Source organism: Suncus etruscus, chromosome 15 (genome assembly GCF_024139225.1).
Source record: "Suncus etruscus isolate mSunEtr1 chromosome 15, mSunEtr1.pri.cur, whole genome shotgun sequence".
Lineage (NCBI taxonomy): Eukaryota > Metazoa > Chordata > Mammalia > Eulipotyphla > Soricidae > Suncus > Suncus etruscus.
The window spans coordinates 67,845,259-67,871,010 of NC_064862.1; the positions used below are offsets into that span (position 1 = coordinate 67,845,259).

The following is a 25,752-nucleotide window of genomic DNA, read 5'->3' on the forward strand; positions in this document are numbered from 1 at the left end:
GCTCAGGCCATGAGGACCACCCTGGGAGTAAAGGGGGGATAGATATACAGTGCCAGGAAGCAAAGCCAAAGTCTCTACTTGCCAGGCATGTATTTTACCTTTTTTAGCCATATCCTATACCCCTGTGCCCAATTTTTAATTTGATGATTCTATTTCTGATTTCTCTGCATTATTCCGTGCCTCTGTGTGTTTTATGCCATGGCCACCCTGTAGCTTTGAACTAACAAGTTAAAGTATGAAGGTTTTTAATTTGTAATATTTAGAGGAGAAGGGAGGTCACAACCTCCTGTGCTAAGGGGCCACATACACGTGGCAGGTGGCAGTGCTATGGATGGCATCTGCAGTAAGGAAAATCAAACCATGGCCAGGGCCATAGCCACATTCTAGGCAAGCATCTTTGCCTTTGCACTATTCCTTCAACCCAACGTTTTTCATTTTCATGAAGTCCAATTTTCCTTTTTTTTTTATTATTTATTCTACTTTTGAAATACTGTCTAGAGACCAAGTAATTAAGTGACAGATTTGGTCCTGCCCTTCCTTTCCCCTTCCCCTCCTTTCTCTCCCCTTCTTTCCCCTCCCCTCTCTTTCCTTCCCCTTTCCTCCCCTCCCCTGCCCTTCCCTCTCCTTCCCTTCCCTCCCCTTTTATTTCTCTCCCTCCCCTTCTTTTTTCTTCTCTTCCCTTCCTCCTTTCCCTTTCCTCCCATTCCCATCCTTTTCCCTCTCCTTTCCTTCCCTTCACTCCCCTTCCCTTCCCTTCCCTCTCCTTCCCTTCACTCCCCTTCTCTCTCCTTCCCTTCCACATACTACCCTACCTTACCCTATCCTACCTACCCTTCTCTTTCCTCCCCTTTCCTTCCCCTCCCTCCCCTCCTTTTCCCTTTCTTTCTCTTCCCTCTCCTTCCCTCCCCTCTCCTCCCCTTCCCTCCCATTTCCCCCCTTTCCTTCCCTCCACTTCCCTTCCCTCTACTTCCCTTCCATCTTCTCCCCTATCCTTTTCTTTCTTTTCCTCTCCTCCCCCTCTTTTCCTTCCCTCTCTTCCTTCTCCTCCCCTCCCTTTTCTTACTTTTCCCTCCCCTTCTCTCTTATCCCCCTTCCTTGTTCCCTTCCTTCTTCCCCTCCCTTACCTTCCCCTTCCATTTTTCCTCTCCCTTTTCTTCCCCTTTCTCTTTTTCCCTTTCCCTTGTATTCCCTTTTCTTCCTCTCCTATTTTCCCTTTCCCTTCCTTCTGGTTTTGCGCCACACCTGGCAGTGCTCAGGGGTTACTCCTGGCTATACTCCCAGAAATTACTGCTGGTTGTATTCAGGGGACCATTTGGGATGCTGTGGATAGCATTCAAGGTCAGCCACATACAAGGCAAGTGCCCTTATCTCTCCAGTACCAACTTTAGTTTTTTAATTTGGCTTTCAGTTTAAGTATTACACTCTTCTACAAATCCTTGACCAATTTTAAGTTGATTATTTTTGTGTGTAATATGAGTTATAGGTTCTCTTTTGTGTGTGAATATTTATTGTTCCTTTAGTTGAAGAGATTCTATCCCTCAGTGAATATTCTTGACATCTTATGAGAAATAAATTTTCTGAATTTGTGTGGGTTTGCTTCTGAACTCTATTTTTAATCTATATATTTTATTGATCTATATATCTGTTCTCATGCCAGAACAATCTTGATCATTATAGCTTGAGTAAGTTTAGAGTTCAGGGAGTAAGTGTGTGTCCTTCAAATGTGTTTATTTTTTGTTTTGTTTTAAAAGTTATTGTATTTTTCATACCATAAGGAGCATTCCCCCCCCCGTCCCCCCAAAAATGAGGGAAAATGACTGTGTGTCTTATGGAGTGAAAGCTGCCTGGAACTGAAGCAGGGGAGAAGAGCAAATGCTAACCATTTGACATCCGCAGTGTTACGTCCCCTTTATTGTGCATACATACCACATAGTATGAGCAATCAGGTTAGTGCACTTTCACAGTCACATATAGAGCTTTCAGTTAAGAGTATTTGATTACTGCTGCAACTTTTTTATTTAAATAATTTTTATTTTGACCAAAGTGGATTACAGATCTTTCACAGTAATATTTTAGGTACATAGTGACATTGAATCAGAGGCATTCCCACCAAGTGACATTGAATCAGGAGCATTCCCATCACCAATGTTGTCCTTCCTCCTACCCTGTTCCCAGCATGCATCTCATATCCCCCTCCTTACCCCCCTTCACTGCTAGTATAAGTGGCCCCCTCTGTGTCTAGCTTGTTGTAGATTGGGTATAGATTCTGGTGTTTAAGTCTGATCATTTTTTATTTCTATTCAATGTTCATATGACTGTTTAGTCTTGGTATCCTCCATTATTTCCCACTCAATTTATGAGGCAGAACAAGACGGTTCAAGTTATGTGGTTCTGTTTGAAGGGGAAAAAAAAGGGCAAAAATCAAACAAGCAAAAAACGGAGGAGTCCTCTTAGAGGCTATAAATATCAATTTAAGAGAAGAAAGGGAAAAATGAAGAAAAACTTAATAACAATACAAAAAAATCAAACAAACAAAGAAAAGCACCACAGCAACAAAGACAACCAAACAATAACCACAGTCCCAAAATAAAAACAAAACAAAGCAAGAAAACCAAACCAAACAAAGAAACAACAACAGTAACAAAAATTGATTTGTACTTCTCTCTCTCTCTTTTTATTTTTGCATAGGCACAGTAAATATTGGGGAGATTAGAAAGGGAATTCCTTTGGCCTAAGAGATACAGGGTTTCTCTGCCCTTGAAGTATACTGTAATGGGAATAATTCCAGGCGCTGTACATGCTCTTTTACTCTCCCCTAGGTACTTTTGTGGTGTCTGGAAACTTTCTGCTCAGTTGTGGATGATAAAATCAGGCCTCTGTAACTAGATCTTGGTATTTTTTTGGGGGGCGGGGCACACCTGTTTGATGCTCAGGGGTTACTCCTGGCTAAGCGCTCAGAAACTGCCCCTGGCTTGGGGGGACCATATGGGATGCCGGGGGATCAAACTGCGGTCCTTCCTTGGCTAGCGCTTGCAAGGCAGACACCTTACCTCTAGCGCCACCTCACCGGCCCCCTAGATCTTGGTATTTACGCAGGTGATAGGATGGAGCCTAGGATGGAATCTTTCTTTATGGTTCTAGACATTCTGTTTCATCACTTCTTAATGGTTATGGGGATCACAACCAAACTTTTTAAATATATAGCAATTTATTTTGAACTGAAACCAGCCTAATTTCAGTAACATGTGAAAATTGTGCTTATATAGCTCTTCATTTTATTAATTTAACAGATATCTCTATATATTGCATGTCCAACATAGATTTTGAATTATTCTTAATACAGGCATCACATTGGAAATGAGTAGTTACAAACCAAAACCAGAAATATTTACTTATGTATTTGATCTTTTTATTTTATTTTGGGCCACACCCAGTGATATTCAGTGGTTACTCCTGGCCACACATTCAGAAATCACTCTTGGCTTGGGGGACCATATCGGACATAGGGGGATCGAACTGCTATCTGTCCTAGATCAGACACATGCAAGGCAAATGCCTTACCACTGTGCCACCACTTCTGCCCCTGTATATGATCTTGATTGGAGTTATTTCTTCATATGATTCAAGCTTCTGCCTCTTATCCTTTCATGTCATCCTTAAGGATTTATTTTAGCATTTTCTTTGTAGAACATCTGCTATAAACGAACTGCCTCACTATTTAATTGGGAATGACTTAATTTCCACTTTTGTTTTCAAGGATAATTTTGCAAGATTATTCCTGATGAACAGTATTTCCCTATTAATAGTATAAATATATAACCCCACTACTTTCTTTTTTTCCAATATCTTTCTTTCTTTATTTAAACATCTTGATTACAAATATGATTGTAATTAGGTTTCAGTCATGTAAAGAACACCCCCCCTTCACCAGTGCAACATTCCCATCACCAATGTCCCAAATCTCCCTCCATCCCACCCCACCCCCACCTGTACTCTAGACAGGCTTTCCAGTTCCCTCATTCATTCACATGATTATGGTAGTTCTCAGTGTAGTTATTTCTATAACTGCACTCACCACTCTTTGTGGTGAGCTTCATGAAGTGAGCTGGAAGTTCCAGCCCTCCTCTCATTGTCTCTGAGGATTGTTGCAAAAATGACTTTTATTTTTCTTAAAACCCATAGATGATCGAAACTATTTTGTGTGTCTCTCTCCCTCTGACTTATTTCACTCAGCATGATAGACTCCATTGTACATCCATGTATAGGAAAATTTCATGACTTCATCTCTCCTGACGGCTGCATAATATTCCATTGTGTATATGTACCACAGTTTCTTTAGCCATTTGTCTGTTGAAGGACATCTTGGTTGTTTCCAGAGCCTGGCTATTGTGAATAGTGCTGCAATAAATATAGGTGTGAGGAAGGGGGTTTTGTATTGTATTCTTGTGTTCTTAGGGTATATCCCTAGGAGTGGAATAGTGGGTCGAATGGAAGCTCAGTTTCCAATTTTTGGAGGAATCTCCATATCGCTTTCCACAGAGGTTGGACTAGATGGCATTCCCACCAGCAGTGGATAAGAGTTCCTTTCTTTCCACATCCCTACCAGCACTGATTGCTCTCATTCTTTGTGATGTTTGCCAATATCTGTGGTGTGAGATGGTATCTCATCGTTGTTTTGATTTGCATCTCCCTGATGATTAGTGATGAGGAGCATTTTTTCATGTGCCTTTTGGCCATTTGTATTTCTTTATTATCAAAACATCCTTTCATTTCTTCTTCCCATTTTTTGATGGGGTTAGATGTTTTTTTCTTATAAAGTTCTGTCAGTGCCCTGTATATTTTGGAGATTAGCCCCTTATCTGATGGGTATTGGGTGAATAGTTTCTCCCAGATGGTGAACCCCATACTTTCTTACTACTGTGTCTTGAGGTCAGAAATTGGCTTATAATTTACTGTAAGTGATGCCCCATTTTCTCTCTTACAGGTTTTAAGATTCTATTTTTGAATTAATTTTTTAACGTTTTAATTATAATGTATTTCAGTGTGACCTCTGAGTTTATTTTGTTCAAGTTTGTTAAGTTTTTGGAAGTATAGTTTTGTCAGCAAATTTTGGAAGATTTACAGGGCCAGAGAGATAGCACAGCAGCATTTGCCTTGCAAGCAGCCGACCCAGGACCTAAGGTGGTTGGTTCGAATTTCAGCATTCCATATGGTCCCCCGTGCCTACCAGGAGTTATTTCTGAGCAGATAGCCAAGAGTAACTCCTGAGCACTGCCGGGTGTGGCCCAAAAACCAAAAAAAAATTTTTGGAAGTGTTAGCCATTCTTTTTTCCATATATATTTAATAATCTATAAATAAAATTGTGACCTTTAATGAACAACCTTATCACAAACATAAGTGAAACTTGGAATATGAGATCAATAATTTGAATTCTAATTTAAGCTAATAAATTTTTTTCATAGCCTTTCAATATTTTTCTTTGTCTCTGCCAATCTGAACACAAATACAGAAAGATTTATTGTTTTAATTTATCAGAATTTATAAAGAAAATAAAAGGGGAGGCCAAAATAGGTGAAATATTTTAACACACATATTTTCAAGCTATACCAAGAATTTGGCGGGAGGAAATTAGAAGGAAGAATACAGATCGTCCCAACAAAGAAATATTTAAAACACTGGAACAGGGGCTAGAGCATTAACACAGCAGTAGGGTGGTTCCCTTGCATGCAGCTGAACCGGCATGGACCCATATTCAATCTCTGGAATCCCATAAAGTCCTCTGAGCCTGCCAGGAGTGATTTCTGAGTGAAGAGCCAGAAATCATAGTAACTCCTGAGCGCAACTGGTGTAGGCCCCCCCCCCAAAAAAAAAAAACCCCAAACAAACAAAAAACAAAACCCACTGGAACAATTACTTCAGAAAGCTAGAATTCTAAATGACCAGAAAATATATTGAATTTCAGTAATAACCAGATAATATAAAATTAAGTAGTGTAAAAATGATTAACATTTAATAACTATGTGCTATTGAAGAATATATGACCAAATCTTGATACCTTGCAGATGGAAGTGAGGGAAAAATTACTTTGGAGGGGCTGGAGAGATAGTGCAGTGGATAGGGCACTTGCCTTGCATGCAGACAACCCGAGAGTGATCCCCAGTATCCCATATGGTCCCCGGAGTAATTCTTGGGTGCAGAACCAGGAATCACTCCTGGTTGCATGTATCCCCAAAACAAAAACAATTAAAAATGTAAATTAAAAATAAATAATGGAACCACAGTGGTAGTGCAGCAGGTAAGGCATTGCCTTTCATGCAGCTGACCCAGGTTAAAAACAAGTTTGACAATATTTCTAAAGTTGAAATTGCATTCATACTCTTTGACTTGACCCTCCTACTCTTAGATATATCTCTAATAAAAATACGTATACTTTTGCCCAGTAAGAGTAAAGACATTAATTATCATTATTATCAGACTCATTACTATGAAAAACTCAAACTGAGGGAAAACTTTCACAGATACGTGGCAATAAAATGTACCTCTGGTACATTTGAAATGTACACACCACCTCATGAATGATCTCACAGACACCAAACGTCTTGAAAGAGACAAGACATAAGGGATGGGCCGGGCGGTGGCGCTGGAGGTAAGGTGCCTGCCTTACCTGTGCTAGCCTAGGAGACGGACCGCGGTTCGATCCCCCGGTGTCCCATATGGTCCCCCAAGCCAGGAGCGACTTCTGAGCGCATAGCCAGGAGTAACCCCTGAGCATCACCGGGTGTGGCCCAAAAACCAAAAAAAAAAAAAAAAAAAAAAAAAAAGACATAAGGGAATATATTCATAATAGCACTTCTTGATATACCCTAAAACAGAAAGACTAACCCCTTACTATTAAAACAACATTGTTTATGATACCTAAAAGTGAAAACAACCCAGTTGTCCATTAGTAGAGCACTGGTTGAATCAGTTGTTTTATTTTCTTAAAATTGAATACTAGGTAACACAGAAAATGTACAAATTTACACATTCAGTAATATGCGTAAATTTTATAAACACAATATTGAATAACAGAAACAAGACACAAAAGAATGTTTGGTTCCATTTATGTAAATTTCAAACATAAGCAGAAATCTAAATTGTAATGTTAAAGGCAAGATTATGGTATTTTGGGTGAAAGTGAGTGAATGGCTACTATGTGGTGGTGGGTATTTTCTTTATGTCAGTCCCTTGAGCTATATTGCAATATTCTTATACATTTTTCTGTTTTATTTTGCAATTTAAAAAGATTTAACAGAGTAAGATGGTCTGCTCCTACCACCTGGTTTTACATCTGAGCCTTGCTGCTTTCCAGCTGTGCAACTTTGAGCAATTTATTTAATAGCTTGAAGCCTTGGTTTCGTATCTCTAATGTGAAGATAATAGCAAGCCTATTTTCTAAGGCTTGCTATAAAGATTAGACCAATATTGGCATCTGGGCTACGATATTAAACACTTAAAACAACAGCTGGCACATAACAAGTGGCTCCTATTGTTATTATTGGTACCATTCCCAGTTTGTTTGTGCAAAGGAATTTTAAGCTTGCATTGGAATTCTATAATTCATAAATCACATGGTGTTCTATGTTCATTCTCACAAACGTTTATGTTGTTTACTGTGTCCTCCAGTAATCTCACAAACTAAGTATGGATATTATATAGATATATATTAAAATGATAAATTCTTAGTGGTATGTTTGTCATTGGTCATTTCTGGTTTACCATAAATAATATACAGCATGACTGCTCTAGGGTTCAGAATGGTGGTTCAGTGGTAGGGCATTTGCCTTGCACATGGCTGACCTAGGACGGACCGCAATTCAATCCCCGACGTCCCATATGGTCCCCCAAGCCAGGATTGATTTCTGAGCACATAGCAGTGAGTATTCCCTGAGCATCCGTGTGTGTGGCCCAAAAAAAGCCAAAAAGGGAATAATAAAAAAAAAAAAAAGAATGACACTAGTGCTACCGGATTAACCCTTCTCTTTTCTGTGAGGCCTGTCAGGTGGTGCTCAACCACTCCCAGCTGTGTTCAACCAATGGTGTCTAGGGGACCATGCAGTGCTCCCTTTTATTCAGGTGGAAATGGAAGGCAGGGAGATTAAGAGAGCTCATTTCTGCTCTCTAGTTTGGGGGCTTAATCTAGCCCTGGAATTGATACTTACCCCGAATTCTTTGCTGGGAAAGCTGTACATTTTTATTTATTTGATAACCATCTACTTTTTTTTTTAAATCTGAATTTTAGTTGACTTTCTTAGGTTTCTAAGAAGCCACTTAAATAATTTGTAACAATTTGTTGTTGTTGTTGTTTTTGGGCCACACCAGTGACGCTCAGGGGTTATTTCTTGCTATGCACTCAGAAATCGCTCCTGGCTTGGGGGTCCATATGAGACGATGGGGGATAGAACTTCGGTCCATTCTAGGCTAGTTCGGGCAAGGCAGATAGATGTCTTACCGCTTGCACCACACTCCGGCCCTACAACTATTTTTTTATTCAATCCAGTAATTCTTGTTGAAACCTTATTCTGATTATAACCTTCAGAGAATTGCCTATAAAAGTAACAGAGTGGAGTCAGAGTGATTGAAGTAGCAGAGTGATTGTAGCAGGTAGTGTACTTGCTTTGCACATGACCGACTTTGGCTCAGTTTCCGGCACCTCATCTCTGAACCCACCAGGAGTGATCACTCACAATGAGTGCAAAGGCAGGAGTAACCTCTGAGTACCACTGAAGGTCACCCAGCAATACACAAATAATTTAACTAAATGCTAATATTGTTTTTTCTAACCACTAAGAATGACATTGACTAGAGAATGTTTGTTTTATGTGCTTTTTTTTCTTCTTTTTTAGTAATATTTTATTTACACACCTTGATTACAAACATGATTGTGGTTGGGTTTCACTAATGTAAAGAACACCCCTCCCATCACCAGTGCAACATTCCCATCACCAATGTCCCAAACCTCCCTCCTCCCCACCCCACCCCTGCCTGTACTCTAGACAGGCTTTCTATTTCCCTCATACATTCTCATTGTTAGGATAGTTCTCAATGTAGTTATTTCTCTAACTAAACTTATCACTCTTTGTGGTGAGCTTCATGAGGTGAGCTGTAACTTCCAGCTTTTTTCTCTTTTGTCTCTGAAAATTATTATTGCAAGAATGTCTTTCATTTTTCTTAAAAACCATAAATGAGTGAGACCATTCTCTATCTTTCTCTCTCTCTCTCTCTCTCTCTCTCTCTCTCTCTCTCTCTGACTTATTTCACTCAGCATAATAGATTCCATGTACATCCATGTATAGGAAAATTTCATGACTTCATCTCTCCTGATGGCTGCATAATATTCCATTGTGTATATGTACCACAGATTCTTTAGCCATTCATCTGTTGAAGGGCATCTTGGTTGTTTCCAGAGTCTTGCTATGGTAAATAGTGCTGCAATGAACATAGGTATAAGGAAGGGATTTTTGTGTTCCTAGGGTATATTCCTAGGAGTAGTATAGCTGGATCGTATGGGAGCTCATTTTCCAGTTTTTGGAGGAATCTCCATATCACTTTCCATAAAGGTTGGACTAGATGGCATTCCCACCAGCAGTGGATGAGTTCCTTTCTCTTCACATCTCCGCCAACTCTGCTTGTTCCCATTCTTTGTGATGTGTGCCAATCTCTGTGGTGTGAGGTAGTACCTCATAGTTGTTTTGATTTGCATCTCTCTGATGATTAGTGATGTGGAGCATTTTTTCATGTGTCTTTTGGCCATTTATATTTCTTCTTTGTCAAAGTGTCTGTCCATTTTTTCTCCCCATTTTTTGATGGAATTAGATGTTTTTTTTTCTTGTTAAATTCTGTCAGTGCCTTGTATATTTTGGATATTAGCCCCTTTTCTGATGGGTATTGGATGAATAGTTTCTCCCACTCAGTGGGGGGCTCTTGTATCCTGGACACTATTTCCTTTGAGGTGCAGAAACTTCTCAGTTTAATATATTCCCATCTGTTAATCTCTGCTTTCACTTGTTTGGAGAGTGCAGTTTCCTCCTTGAAGATACCTTTAGTCTCAATGTCATGGAGTGTTTTGCCTATATGTTGCTCTATATACCTTATGGTATCGGGTCTGATATCAAGGTCTTTAATCTATTTGGATTTTACCTTTGTACATGATGTTAGCTGGGGGTCTAAGTTCAATTTTTTTGCAAGTGGCTTGCAAGTTGTGCCAACACCACTTGTTGAAGAGGCTTTCTTTGCTCCATTTAGGATTTCTTGCTCCTTTATAAAAAATTTAGGTGATTGTATGTCTGGGGAACATTCTCTGACTATTCAAGCCTATTCCACTGATCTGAGAGTCTGTCTTTATTCCAATACCATGCTGTTTTGATAACTATCACTTTGTAATACAGTTTAAAGTTGGGGAAAGTAATTCCTCCCATATTCTTTTTCCCAGTGATTGCTTTAGCTATTCGAGGATGTTTATTGTTCCAAACGAATTTCAAAAGTGCCTGATCCAGTTCTTTGAAGAATGTCATGGGTATCTTTAGAGGGATCACATTAAATCTGTACAATGCTTTGGGGAGTGTTGCCATTTTAATGATGTTAATCCTGCCAATCCATGAGCAGGGTATGTGTTTCCATTTCCATGTGTCCTCTCTTATTTCTTGGAGCAGAGTTTTATAGTTTTCTTTGTATAGGTCCTTCATATCTTTAGTCAAGTTGATTCCAAGATATTTGAGTTTGTGTGGCATTAATGTGAATGGAGTTGTTTTCTTAATGTCCATTTCTTTTCTATTATTATTGGTGTATAGAAAAGCCATTGATCTTTGTGTGTTAATGCTGTAGCCTGCCACATTGCTATATGAGTCTATTGTTTCTAGAAGTTTTTTGTTTGGGGTTCAGAGAGATATTCCAGGACTTAAAAGCACTTGCCTTGCATGCTGCTGACCCCAGTTTCATCCTTGGCACCACAGATGCTCACCCAAGTATCACAAGGAGTGAGCAAATATTTTCTCTCTACTTGTGGGCATCTTTATTCTAGGCATTATTTCTTTCCAGCGTAGAAGATTCTTTTTTTAGGGTAGTCTTCATTGTTTAACCTTGCTTTGTCTGGTTAATGGCATTGAAATATCGAAGATAGGGGTGGGGAGGAGGGAGATTTGGGACATTGGTGGTAGGAATGTTGCACTGGAGAAGGGGGGGTTGTTCTTTACATGACTGAAACCCAACTACAGTCATATTTGTAATCAAGGTGTTTAAATAAAGATATTAATTTAAAAAAAAGAAGAAATATCGAAGATAGGGCCCGGAGCGGTGGCACGGAGTGGTCTGCCTTGCTGGCACTAACCTAGGACAGACTGAGGTTCAATCCCCCAGCGTCTCATATGGTCCCCCAAGCCAGGAGCGATTTCTGAGTACATAGCCAGGAGTAAACCCTGAGCATCACCAGGGTGTGGTCCAAAAAACAAAACAAACAAACAAACAAAAAGAAATATCGAAGATAACTCTAGATTTAATGTCATAATGGGAACTGCCTGTGTTTCTCTATAATTTATAGAGCCAGGTAGATATCAAAGTCTCTAATTTTTGTGATGTAAAGGATCTCAGTCAATTTTGTTTTACATGTGGCTGACTAGTTTTCCCAGCATTTTTAGTTTCTTTATTGAAGATTATCTGTCCATATCCCAAAAGATTTGTTTCTCCTTGCTCAATCATTAGTAATGTTGTTCTAAGATGTTGAGATAAGTCTTTGGCCTTTTAACATTTGTCTTTTGAATGTTTTTGAATAAACTTAATAAAAACTTCAGTTTTTTTAGAGTTGTCTTATTGCCTTTCAGTAAATAACACTTTAAGTTACACTAGGCTTTAGTCACAGGTTCACTTTCTGCATATTCAGTTATCTGCGGTTCAAAATTTTTATGCATAATAAGACCCTTTGAGGGAGGACCACATTCACATTCCTTTATTACATTGTTTTGTTATAATTATTTTGTATTATTGCTATTAAGATCTTGCTGTTCCTTATTTATAAATCAAGCTTTGTTACAGGTACGTGTATTATAGGGTCTGGTTCTGTTACTCCAGCATGCTCTGGGATTTTAGACTATATCCTCTAAATAGGATGTTTACTGTTTGTTATTTATTTATTTGTTTATTTTGCTTTTTGCCTTTTGCTTTATGGGCCACACCTGGTAATGCTCAGGGATCACTCCTGGCTATGTGCTCAGAAATCACTCCTGACTTGAGACCATATGGGACACTGGGGGATCGAACCATGGTCCGTCCTATGTTAGCACGTGCAAGGCAAATGCCCTACTGCTTGCATCACTGCTCTGGCCCAGGATGTCTACTGTATTTTAAGCAAATAAGGATTGCCATAGTTCATAAATGTGTTTTCTCTTCCAGTAAGTGATCATTATATAATAACAAAGGCAGAAGAGACAAATATTTAAAATACTTGCATAAATGACTTGAGTACCTGGAAGCCTGAAGTCCTTTGACCTAGTTTTCCAGTCTAAAACTATTTGGTCAGTTTACTATTCTTTACTATATCTAACTCAGTGTCTATTTTCCCAAGAATTGTTGAATACTAAAATAACATCAGGGGCCAGAGAGATAGCACAGAAGTAGGGCATTTGCCTTGCATACGGCCAAACTGGGAGGGGCCCGGTTTGATTCCCGGCATCCCCTATGGTTCCCCAGCCTGCTAGGAGTGATTTCTGAGTGCAGAGCCAGCAGTGACCACTGAGTGCTGCTGGGTGTGGCCTAAAAACCAAACAACCAATCAATCAATCAATAAAGTTTTTTTTTATTTAAAAAAATGAGACATTTATGAGGAAGAGAAAAGAAGGTAATATCTCTGTCCTTAAGTGGCTTATGAGATACCTACCTAGATTTTTGTAATGCATTTTTCATCTTTCTGTCAACTAATGTCAGTTTAGGAGGTCATACTGGACTTTGCCTTACCTGGTTTTTTCATGAGTAAAAGACATTTGAGAATCATCATAGGTGACTTGTGTGACTTCCACCAAATTTAAAAAAAAAAATGAACCTTTTTTTTGTTTTAGCAACAACGTACTGTCTACAGACTGACCCTAGTGAAAGCATGGAATGTGGATGAACTACAGGCTTACGCTGAGCTGGTGTCCCTGGGTAATCCTGATTTCATTGAAGTAAAGGTGAGCATATTTCCTGTGATGCTTTGCTTGTTCTGGCAGAGTTAAAAATTCTTAAACTCCATAGGAGGACCCAGATACTTATTCATCCATAAATATTAATCTTCTTTTTTTTTACTATTTTAGGCATTAGAGACAAAAACATTTTTTATGTTTTTACAAGATAAAAACTTTTGCTCTTCTAAAGCATATATTTGTGAAAAAGGCAGACAATCAAAAAGAATACATAATAAAGATAACAAATATGGAGTAATACTTATATATAATAATACTGGTATATAAAAATTGAAATGTTATAGGGAGTAAAATTGAAATGTTATAGGGAGTAATTGGATTTTTAATTAAACTTCTAGAAAATTTCAAATATACATAGATGTAGAGAGCCTAATCTTAAGATGAATGGACCATATTCATATAAGAAATAGGATATTGTGTTAACTCAGCATACTACATTATGGTCTGACATTTGTATATGTTGTGAAAAGGCTACCATAATCATTGAGTCAACATCCATCACTGTAGTAAAAATATTTTTCTTGCAATGACAACTTTGAGATCTTCTCTCCAAACAACTTAAAAACAATACAGCACAGTATTACAATCACCATGCTCACTTCACTCAGATTTATTTATTTTATAACTGAAGTTTGTACTTTTGACAACCTTAGCCCATTTGACCCATTTTTTGGTAGCTGTGAATTACTGGGAGGGAAGGGGTCGTGGGTGTCTGTGTTTAAGTTTTCTTATTTAAACAGTATTTTTGAATCAGGATTTAAACAAGATTCACTCACTGTAATTGGATTCTCTCTCTCTTCACTTCTTGGTGCTGTTGTTAGTTCTTCATTGATGTGTTCTCCTACAATTTGTTTCGTTGCAGGAAATGGCAATTTTGAGAGTGAGGGTTTTCTTCCCAGTTTTATGATCTTTTATATTTCCTATGATTTGATAGATCAAGAGAAGATTGATTAGTGATGCATGCATGTGCACACGTGTGTGTGTGTGTGTGTGTGTGTGTGTGTGTGTTTGCTTGCTTGTATTTTAAGGATATTTCATTAGTGTGTTTCAGCAGGAGGCATATAATTTCTAGTAGTTTCTGTCATATTTTTGGGGTGGTGGTGGCTATACTAGATAGTGCTCAGGACTTTGGGGATATGAGTGAAATGCCAAGGTTTGTAAAGGTAAATATGTGTGTATAAAAATTTATTTTGGCTATTTTTTTGGTTGTTTAATTTTTATAAGTAGGGAGGCTTCTTGGATGAGATAACTTTAATTTTTATTTATATTTATATATTATATTTATCTATATTTATTTATAATAATTTTTATTTATAATATAAATGGAGTCTTTTAAAAATGATATGTATAAGCTGCTAACCTCTATGCTAAAAGAGAATACTTACCTACTAGAGGTAATATGGGGTGCATAGTCTGGGGGATCAGAGTGTTCTGGGCAGATGGCACAGCCAGGGCACAGAGGTCCTGCATGAGCTCAGCAGGGAACTTGAAATTGGCAGTGTTAAAAGATGAATCAGAGGTGGTCTGAGGCCAGATTTTGTTAGGCCTTTCAAAGATAAGAGTATTGGACTTTATATACTATATTTAGTGGCAAGACTCCTTACTTTAATAATCTGTGTACTAGGAATGTATTTAAAGTTGTAGAATAGATCAGTTTCTGACTTTTAAAGGATCACTTTGCTGGTATGATGTAGATGCTAATAGTTTATGTATATAATTTATATAGAGCTTAATCAAAGCAGGATTGGGGTAGTCATGGGTAATATAGTTGGGGAGGAACAGCACATTTGGGATAAATCTTGTAAATCAGTAAATTCAAGAATCTGTAAAGCTTCATGCAATGAGATGTGGGGGTGGAAGAGCAAACATTAGTTGTAGTAGAGCCAGAGTCCTTAGCTCTTGGCAGTGTGGAAGAGTTTACTGAGATGGAAAAGATCAGTGGTTAGAGAGAGGAAAGAAAGCTCAAGTGGTAGATCCTAGCATCTGTGAGACCCCAGGTTCAATCTCTTGCATCACATTCCCTTTCATTAGTACCACCTGGTGTGGCCTTAGTGACCTTGAGCACTACTAGACCCAGAACCTGATCCTCCCAGGATAGAGTCCCTTAAACACCACAGCATTAACATGTAGCTACTTCAGTTAAAGAAACACACAGCATAGGAGGGACACAAACTTGGGGAATAGTAGTCCAGAGTTGTATGATAGTTTTATTGAATTTGAGACATCTTTTTTTTTTTTTTTTTGGTTTTTGGGCCACACCCGTTTGACGCTCAGGGGTTACTCCTGGCTATGCGCTCAGAAATTGCCCCTGGCTTGGGGGGACCATATGGGATGCCGGGGGATCGAACCGCAGTCCGTCCTAAGCTAGCGCTTGCAAGGTAGACACCTTACCTCTAGCGCCACCTTCCCGGCCCCAAATTTGAGACATCTTTTAAATATTCCAATTCAGATTCATATTGGCCATGAATTAAATAAGCCCTTAATTTCTGGGGGGTAAGACTAACCTAGTAATAATGATTTGTAAGTCATCAGAAGAAATATAGGCAAAACTCTCCATGATATTGAAGCTAAAGGTACTTTAAGGATAAAATGCCAGGGCCCGGAGAGATAGCATAGCGGCGTTTGCCTTGCAAGCAGCCGATCCAGGACCAAAGGTGGTTGGTTCGAATCCCGGTGTCCCATATGGTCCCCCGTGCCTGCCAGGAGCTATTTCTGAGCAGACAGCCAGGAGTAACCCCTGAGCACTGCCGGCTGTGGCCCAAAAACCAAAAAAAAAGGATAAAATGCCACTGAACAAGCAAATAGAAGCAGAGATAAACCAATGGCACTATATAAAATAAATGTAGAAGCTTCTGCACCTCAAAGGAAATAATGACCAGAATATAAAGGTGATCCACACAGTGGAAGGAAGTATTTGTCCATCAATAATTTGATAAAGAGTTAATATTCAAGGTACATAAAGCACTTAAAGAAAAAAAAATCCAACCCTATAAAACATGGAGAGAAGAGATAGATCAAAATTTTCTCAAAGAAGAAATATAATGACTAAAAGCATATGAAAAAATGCTCTAAATCACTAATCATCAGGGAAATTCAAAACAACAGCCAGTGTTGGCAAGGATGTGGGGGAAAAAGGGGCCTCGTTCTCTGTTGCTGGGAATGTCAACTGGTCCAGCCATTTTGGAAGACAATATGGACATACCTTGAAAAATTAGAAATTGAGGGGCCAGAACGATAGTGGGGTGCTTGCCTTGCACGCCGCTGACCCAGGATGGACCTGATTCAATCCCCAGCGTCCCATATGGTCCCCCAAGCCAGGAGCGATTTCTGAGTGCATAGCCAGGAGTAACCCCTGAACGTGACCTGGTGTGGCCCAAAAACCAAAAACCAAAAAAAAAAAATTAGAAATTGAGCTTCCATATGACCCAAGAATTCCACTCCTCCAATCCTGGGGTTATAGCCCAAGAGTTCAGAAGCACAATTTAGAAAAGGCATTGACACTCCTATATTTATTGCAGCACTATTCTCAGCAGCCAGAATATGGAAACAACGCAAATGTTTAAAAAACAGAAGAGTAGGGGCCGGGCGGTGGCGCTAAAGGTAAGGTGCCTGCCTTGACTGCGCTAGCCTCGGACGGACCGCGGTTCGATCCCCCGGCGTCCCATATGGTCCCCCAAGCCAGGAGCGACTTCTGAGCGCATAGCCAGGAGTAACCCCTGAGCGTCACCGGGTGTGGCCCAAAAACCAAAAAAAAAAAAAAACAGAAGAGTACAGTAGATAAAAAAAAAACTATGGTACATGCACACAATGGAATACCACTGGCCATAAGGAAAGATGAACCATGAAATTTGCTGTTATGTGGGTAGATCTAGAGAGTATCATGTTGAGTGAAATCAGTCAGAGGGAGAGGAACAGAGTCAATGAACTCTCATATGGGACTTAAAGAAACTAACTAGGGGAATACCAAATGCCCAAAAGCAATAGAAATGAAAAGCAGGGGAACTTGTCTTCTGTAGGAACCTTGCCTCTGGGTAAGGCAGGGCTGTGTGTGTGTGTGTGTGTGTGTGTGTGTGTGTGTGTGTGTGTGTGTGTAGTTTAGGAAAAGGAACACGAGGAAAATTGCAGAGTGGAAATATGCCTTTGCAGTCTTAGGGGCAGAAGGGAAACTAGAGACATTGGTAGAGGATAGTGGATACAGGTGAAAGGGTTTGGTAATGCAACCTGTATGTCTGAAACTCAATCACAAATATATTTTCTACTTTTTGACTCAGTAAAAAACAAATGAAAAAAATCAATACGCAAAAGAAAAGTCATCAGCATGAGGGGCAGCTCATTAAGAGACAAGTGGCTTTCTTTTCTTGGACAGTCTTAGAATGTACAGAATGAAAAGGGCATGAAGGCAGAATTCACTGTTTCTGTAAACTAGAGTTTATTCTTTTAAAAATATGTATATAATTATTTAAGCACCATGGTTACAAAATGTTGAATTTCAGTCATAGAATGTACACCACCCTACACCAGTTCACATTCCTACCACCAATGTCCCCGATTTTCCTTCCTCCTACTCTCCCAGACCTGCCTCTTGGGCAGGTATTTTATATTCTCTCTCTCTCTCTCTCTCTCTCTCTCTCTCTCTCTCTCTCTCTCTCTCTCTCTCTCTCTCTCTCTCTCTCTCTCTCTCACTCTCTCTCTCTCTCTCCCCCCCTTTTCTTTTTTTGACACTGTGGGTTGTGCTATTGCTAATAAAGGGGTACCATGCATGTCACTTTATACCCTTTCAGCACCCAGTTCTTGTCCAGAGTAATCAATTCCAGCTATAATTGTCACAGTGGACCCTTCTCTACCCTAACTGCATTCACCACTCTTTGTAGCAAGCTTCCTGCCATGGACTGGTCCTCCTGATCTTCCTCTCTATATTCTCTAGATATTATTACCATTCTATCTTTTATTTTTCTTATATTTCACAAATGAGTGAGTTTATTTTGTTTGTCCCTTTCCCTCTGACTCATCTCACTCAGCATATTAATCTCTATATCCATCCATGTATAAGCAAATTACTTCATTTTTCCTAATAGTATTTCATTGTGTAAATGTACCACAGTTTCTTTAGCCACTCATTTGTTCTTGAGCACTTGAATTGTTTCCACATTCTGGTTAGTGTGAATAGTGCTGAAATGAACATAGGAAATGAAATGAGCAGAGGATTTTTCCTGATAGTGATTTTGGGTTCCAAGGGTATATCTCTAGGAGTGGTATTGCTGGATCATATGGAAGCTTAATTTCTAGCTTTTTGAGGGATATCCGTATTGTTTTCCAAAAAGGCTGGACTAGACGGCATTCCTACCAGTAGTGAATGAGAGAGTCCCTTTCTCCCCAATTCCTTGCCAGCACTGGTTGTTCCTATTTTTTTGTGAAGTGTGCCAGACTCTCTGCTGTGAAATAATACCTCATTGTTTTGTTTTGCATCTCCCTATGGAGCATTTTTTCATGTCCCTTTTGGCCATCTATATTTCTTTTTTGAGGGCGTGTCTGTTCTTTTCTTTTTCCCCATTTTTGGATGGGATTATATGCTTTATTTCTTCTTACTAAGTTCTATCAATGCCTTGTATATCTTATATATTAACCTTTTATCTGATAGATATTGGGTGAACAGTTTCTCCCATTCCGTGGTTAGTCTTTGTATCCTACTCACTGTTTCCTTTGAAGTGCAGAAACTTCTTAGTTTAATGTAGTCTCATGTATTTATCTTTGCTTCCACTAGCTTGAAGATGCCTTTAGCTTCAATGTCATGGTAACCAGCTCCTCTTGACTTATGCCTATAAAGATCAACATGCTTCATGTTTTATGTGGATATTTCAGTTTTACAGTTGTCATTTAGGTGGAAACAGATGAAAGACTGCTGTCTCTCCAATCAGAGATGCACACTTTTTCTCTGGAGGTGGAAACAAAGATGGGGATTCTATGGTGGTGCTCAGGAACCCTGCAGGTAATGCCTGCTAATACTCAGCCTGGCAGTGTGAGGTCCAGGATGCTCCAGGGATCCTGTGGTGCTGGGGATCAAACATGCAAGGGCCTCCCACATGCAAGGCATACACTAGTTCTGGTTAAAGACACTTTTTTTTTTTGAAATTGCTCATAATTTCAAAAGGCTATTTTTGGCAAGAACTCTAATGATGCAAAGATATAAACTATGTATTACTTTAGGAAAACGTTGCCAACATCAGAGATAAGTGGTGTTTTAATTTATGATTTAGCTATTAAAGAATGCTACCTCAAATTATGTTGCAGTAAAATTTTTATTGTTGGCTGAATTACAAGATCACTTCTTTTTGGTACTCTCTTTTTCTTTATGCCTTCTTTTTATCTGTCTTTCCTTCTCCACTTTTCTTTCCTTCCTTTTATCTTTCTTTACTATCATGCTTTCTGTAGTATTGAGATATTTTTATAATAGAAAAATGTCATCAACATTAATTTTAAAAGAAAGATGGCTATCATATAATTTTCTAATGGCTATTTTCAGTTTGATTAACTGTGAACATAGAAAAGAGTCTTCTGTCATTTAGATGTTATAACAATACAGTTTCTTTCAAGTTAGAGTTTTTTAATATTGACTTGGGAATGGGGACACACCTGGAAGTGCTCAGTGCTTATTCCTGGCTCTATGCTCAAGCATCAGTCCGGTGGAGCTCAGGTGATCATATGGGAACCTTCCCCACTGTACTCGCTCTCTGTACTCAAAGGTTGAGTTTATAAAAACTATCTGAGAAGGCAACATTTTGTGTTTTAAAGTTAAAATGAAGCAGTATTTTGAAATAATCTCTCTAAGAGCAATTAATGAGAACTCTGCAGTATAGCAAGTTAAAATCACTTCCGATTCCTCCAAAAATTTACCTTTGCTAATTCTAGCAAATCTACCAATCTCTAAAGGTATATGTGTGTCCCACAGCACTGGTAGAGGTGAGGCATGGGTACTGAAGAGTAGGCCCTATCACCTTCAGCCAGGGGTACATTTGGAATAAATCTCTCAGGACCCACCCTTCAAAAGGAATTAAGTTAAATCTAATGGTACCAACTAGATGCTGAATGGAGATAAAGTGATATGTGTTATACCATTTCAGTAATGATATTGCAAATGACAGTGCTTAAAAGGAGGGAGGGAGAGAGAAAGAAAGAGGCACAGAGAGAGATAGAAAGAGCTAAAGAGTGGGACTGGAGAGGTGGCACTAGAGGTAAGGTGTCTGCCTTGCAAGCACTAGCCAAGGAAGGACCGTGGTTCAATCCCCCAGCGTCCCATATGGTCCCCCCAAGCCAGGGGCAATTTCTGAGCGCTTAGCCAGGAGTAATCCCTGCGCATCAAAAGGGTGTGGCCCAAAAAAAAAAAAAAAAAAAAAAAAAAAAAAGAAAAAAGCTAGAGAGATAGAAAGAGACAGAGATTAGGGGGTAGGAGATTGTCTGGTGGGGTAGAAGAGGTGGGGAAATTGGGGACATCGGTAGTGGAAAGTGTACACTGGTGAAGGGATAGGTGTTAAGACTCAGTGATTAATGCCTTTGTCACTGTGTATATCACTTATTGTTACCTCTTAAGGTCACACAGATGTTCTGAGATGTGAATTGAGCCTAGGCTCCCCATGTGTGGTATGCCTGAGACTCTCAACCAAAGCCGAGATAATAATGTACTTATCTTCTGTGTTTCTCTTGTACTTACAGCTGTGCAGGTTGGGGCTCCCATCACCTGCGCACACTAGAATATTGTAATAGGGTGTGCACAGTTCTGATACATATCTAAAATATATTGAGGAATGGGCCTGAAAGATAGATAGTATAGTGGATAAGGTGTTTACCTTACACCACATATAGTCCTCTGAGCCTTCCCTAGAATGATCAATCCCTGAGCAGAGTCAGAAGCAAATCCAGAGCACAGCTGAGCATAACTCAAAAGAAAACACAATAACAGTAGAGTAATAATGATAATGTGTAGTGTGGAACCTGAGACAGGTTATTTGTTTTCCTTTAGCTAAATTTCCTTCAAATTAAAAGTTTGAATAATATCAGCTTGATAGGTTTGTTTTGAATTCAGTATCTAGGTTTAGCAAATGTTTAGATCTTTCCATTAAGCACTTATTTAAATGAAATCAATAGAAGCTATTTGTTATTGATTTTTCTTTTCTTTCTTTGGTTGCATTATAAATATCTTATGATTCTTATCTATTTTTCCCATTAATTAAACATTTTAGATTCCTTTAGTTGGAATAGGTCTTTATTTACAATTCTGAGAATCTTGACTGTATTACTGCTTTATTGTTTGTGAAAATGTATTTCATGCTACAAACATCTGCCTTATTGAAAAACTTTATTAATTTTATCTATTTGTAAATGAAATGTTCTCTGTGTTCTTTGCTAGCAGTGCACCTTGAGAATGCTAAGTGCTCGGTAATTATTTGTTGTCAAATGATTTATAGTATCTTGTTATTAGTACTGTGTCTAATGAGCACAATATTTTTCAGAATATCTTGCAAATGTCTTACCATTTTACTCTTCACACAAAGTTTAGAAATAGTGCAACCGGTGAGGTGGCGCTATAGGTAAGGTGTCTGCCTTGCAAGCGCTAGCCAAGGAAGGACTGCGGTTCAATCCCCCACATCCCATATGGTCCCCACAAGCCAGGGGCAATTTCTGAGCGCTTAGCCAGAAGTAAACTCTGAGTATCAAAAGGGTGTGCCCCCCCCAAAAGAAACGGAAATAGTGCAAATTTTCTTATGTATGTAGCAAAACATAACCTCTGTGTATTAGTTGTTTGTAGTCATTAAAGAGCAGAGAATACCAAACATATCTAGAGGAGTAGTATCATACTTTTTATACCAGCAGAGTGATGATCATAAGAGAAATGTTCCATGACTACTAAGGCAGAAATAAAAATATTATTCTATTTTATATGTTGGATTTTAGATCTTAGATCTAGTTTTAACCTTGTGTTAAGCAGTACAAACCTTTCTGCAAGCTAGCAAGACATTTCTATAGACTAGCACAGTTGTTGAAAACTACTTGCCTAGAGAAAAATAAATCATATACAAGGGTACCCTCTTATCAACAGTTTGTGAATTTCTTGGTGAAAATCCTGCAAACCAGAAAGAAAAATCATGCTGTAATTAAAGTGCTGAAAGAAAGGGATTTTTAACCAAGAGTACTTTCCCTGCTAAGAAGGATGAACAAATAACTTTTTAAACTAAAAAAAAAAAAAAAAAAAATAGAGGAATTCATCATCATTAAACCAGGCTACAAGAAATACTAAAGGGTTTCCTTAAAAAAAAAAAAAAAAAAAAAAAGAAAAGAAAAAGAAAAAGAAAAAGAAAAAGAAAGAAATCCCACCTAGAACTAGCAAGACACAAAAAATATATGACAAAGTAGAGTCTGGGGAAAAGAGTAAAAATGGGGAGCACTGGAATGAACTTTAGATTATTCTATCCACTTGGCTGTAAGTTTAGAATTTTTCACATAAGCCTCATAATCCTTGAAACAAAACTCCATAAAAGAATCACATAAGAGACTGGAAAGGTGTTGTATGAAAGGAGAGAAGGTTAGCACTCCCCTTGACAAGGATGGAAGAGGCTTCGGCCTGCAACACGCATACGGTTAAGGCACTGCCACCTACTTTGTGGCATCTAACCAATGTTTTTTGGGTCTTGTTGTAAATATTCTTATGCCCCCATATATCTGATAGCACCACGTGGCTTTATTTCTTGTTTGCTTAGGCACACTAAAATGGGAAAATACTATATATACCAATAGGTTCTTATCTAATAGAGATGGGAACAGACAAATCTTGTAGTGCAATGAGACCTTACACCCTGAACATTGACATAAAGACCAGGCACAGGCCTCAGAAGAATGGGCATTCTCCATTCACCCCTTGATCTACAGAAGATATTTACAAAACATACAAGGTTGTATATAACATTACCTGGTGGCATTCCTGTACCAGGGAAGACCCTACAGCTGCTCTGACATCTATCTACTCAAAAGAAACACACCTTAACACTGAGAAGACAACAAGAACAATGACCTGCTTACTGGACAGGGCTTGCTGTATTGCCTCTTAATTGTGAGATTTGTCTATAACATCACCTGGAAGTAATCCTCTACCACGGTAGACCCTACCACCGCTCAGACATCGTCCTGCTCAAAAGAGACTTCCCTTAACACTGAGAAGACTTAACAACAACAACCTGCTTACAGGAAAGGCCCTCCTGCATTGCCCTTTCATGGTGAGGTGAAACGAGAAGGTACTCCACATCATGACTTCAATGTAGGACATGCAGATTCCAGAATCTTCAATACAGAAACACGATACCAACAACAGAGACTGTGAAAAGTGTGTTGGCACTATGATCGGACGATAACTTGCCTGAGGCCTAGAGCTGGTCTTATGCCAGGAAACTTCAGGGGTAGGATCTCTTTGTATTTAGGCCAAGGTTATTCCTTTCCATGCCTCTCATATTTTGGTGGGTCTATGCAAACAACAATTGCCACTAACAATGTTTTTACTGTGCTCCTTTGACGCTAATCCTTAAAACACACCCACTTAAAATTTGAGGTTAACTTAAGCTAATATTCATGTACATGGAAATGTTAAAAATACTATGCCTCTAATGTTAAAGGAGTTATGTAAGTTTGATGGCTTTAGATTGCCTTGTGTGCTGTTAAGAAATATTATAATGTGTTACAATCTGGGGACTCGGACAAAATAATTGCACATGGATTCTGTTTTATTTTATCTTAACGTTCTTTGGCTGAAAGTTCAAAATTAAGATATCAGCATGGGGACTTCTTCTGAGAATTATGTTATGGGTGATTGTCATTCCACTGTAACTTTACCTTGTCCTCTTTCTCTGCAACTTTTGTTCTCATAATTCAAAATAAAAAAATTAAAAAAAAAAAGAAAAAAAGAAAAAAAAAAGAGACTGGAAAGGGAAATCAATCAAACATAATACAAAAGGAAGCTTTCAATGCACATGAGAAAGGAGTATTAGGAAAAAAACAAAACAAAATAAAACAGAAGACAAAATAGCCAGAGAACAAAGTAATAAAATGGCAGTAAGTACTTGTAAACCAATAGCTCTCCTAAATATTAATTACCTAAAGTCACCAGTTACAACATATAGAGTAGCTGAATAGATGAAAAAGCAAATTCTAACCTGATAAGCCTGTAAGAAACTGACTCAAAAATCAAAGATTGCAGACTGAAGATGGTCTTCTAAGGAGATGATACCTTTAAAAAAGGTAACCATGAATTATTGTTCTTTAAAGAAGAAAAATATTTAATGTAGGTGCCACTGTCTTTCCAGCTAAATAAGATAACAAGACACAGGGACATACGTTATTATATAATGACTGGGAATCATTACCATAAGGAACCACTTAATGTATGTGGACTGAATGGTGGCATATCAGAATAAACACAGCAGCTCTTTTTTTTTCTTTCTTTCTTTTTTTTTTTTTTTTTTTTTTGTGGTTTTTGGGTCACACCCGGCAGTGCTCAGGGGTTATTCCTGGCTTCATGCTCAGAAATTGCTCCTGGCAGGCACGGGGGACCATATGGGACGCCGGGATTTGAACCGATGACCTTCTGCATGAAAGGCAAATGCCTTACCTCCATGCTATCTCTCCGGCCCCCACAGCAGCTCTTAATAGATCCCAAACACACGATTGATAATAATGCAATAATACTGTGGAATTTTAGCACCCCTACTTATCAACTAGACAGAATAAAAATTAAAGCAAAAACTTATATCACCTGAACTTAATAGATACCCACAGAGCATTCTACCAAAGTTTACATTTTTACAAGTACACATGGAGCATTAGGGCTAGACCGTAACTCCCAACACAAAGGTTTAAATGATACTAGATATTTTTTACAGTAACAATGCTGTTTATAACTTTAATTTTTCTTTTTTTTTTTGTTTTTTTGGGCCACACTTGTTTGATGCTCAGGGGTTACTCCTGGCTAAGCGCTCAGAAATTGCCCCTGGCTTGGGGGGACCTTATGGGATGCCGGGGGGTCGAACCGCGGTCCTTCCTTGGCTAGCGCTTGCAAGGCAGACACCTTACCTCTAGCGCCACCTCACCGGCCCCTGTTTATAACTTTAGAAATCACAGATCAGTGGAATAGTTTTGAATACTCAGAGAATGTTCCCCAGACATACAATCACCTAATTTTTGATAAAGGAGCAAGAAATCCTAGATGGAGCAAAGAAAGCCTCTTCAACAAGTGGTGTTGGCACAACTGGATAGCCACTTGCAAAAAAAATTGAACTTAGACCCCCCGCTAACATCATGTACGAAGGTTAAATCCAAATGGATAAAAGACCTTGATATCAGACCCAAAACCATAAGATATATAGAACAACATGTAGGTAAAACACTCCAGGACATTGAGACTAAAGGCATCTTCAAGGAGGAAACTGCACTCTCCAAGCAAGTGAAAGCAGAAATTAGCAGATGGGAATATATTAAACTGAGAAGCTTCTGCACCTCAAAAGAAAT

The 25,752-nt window shown here is 38.8% G+C and overlaps 1 protein-coding gene and 1 non-coding gene across 2 annotated transcripts in view; both read left to right on the plus strand.

Moving 5' to 3' along the window:
* The window catches only part of LOC126031217 (S-adenosyl-L-methionine-dependent tRNA 4-demethylwyosine synthase TYW1-like), a 221,636-nt gene that overhangs the window by 165,752 nt on the left and 30,132 nt on the right, over positions 1-25,752 (plus strand). The window contains exon 14 of the mRNA XM_049789508.1: positions 13,087-13,197. Within this exon, the coding sequence (XP_049645465.1) occupies positions 13,087-13,197 (111 nt within the window). The remainder of the gene's footprint in view (positions 1-13,086; positions 13,198-25,752) is intronic.
* Positions 22,762-22,884, plus strand: LOC126031438 (U6atac minor spliceosomal RNA). The gene has a single exon (XR_007503312.1). It is a non-coding gene; the product is annotated as a U6atac minor spliceosomal RNA (small nuclear RNA).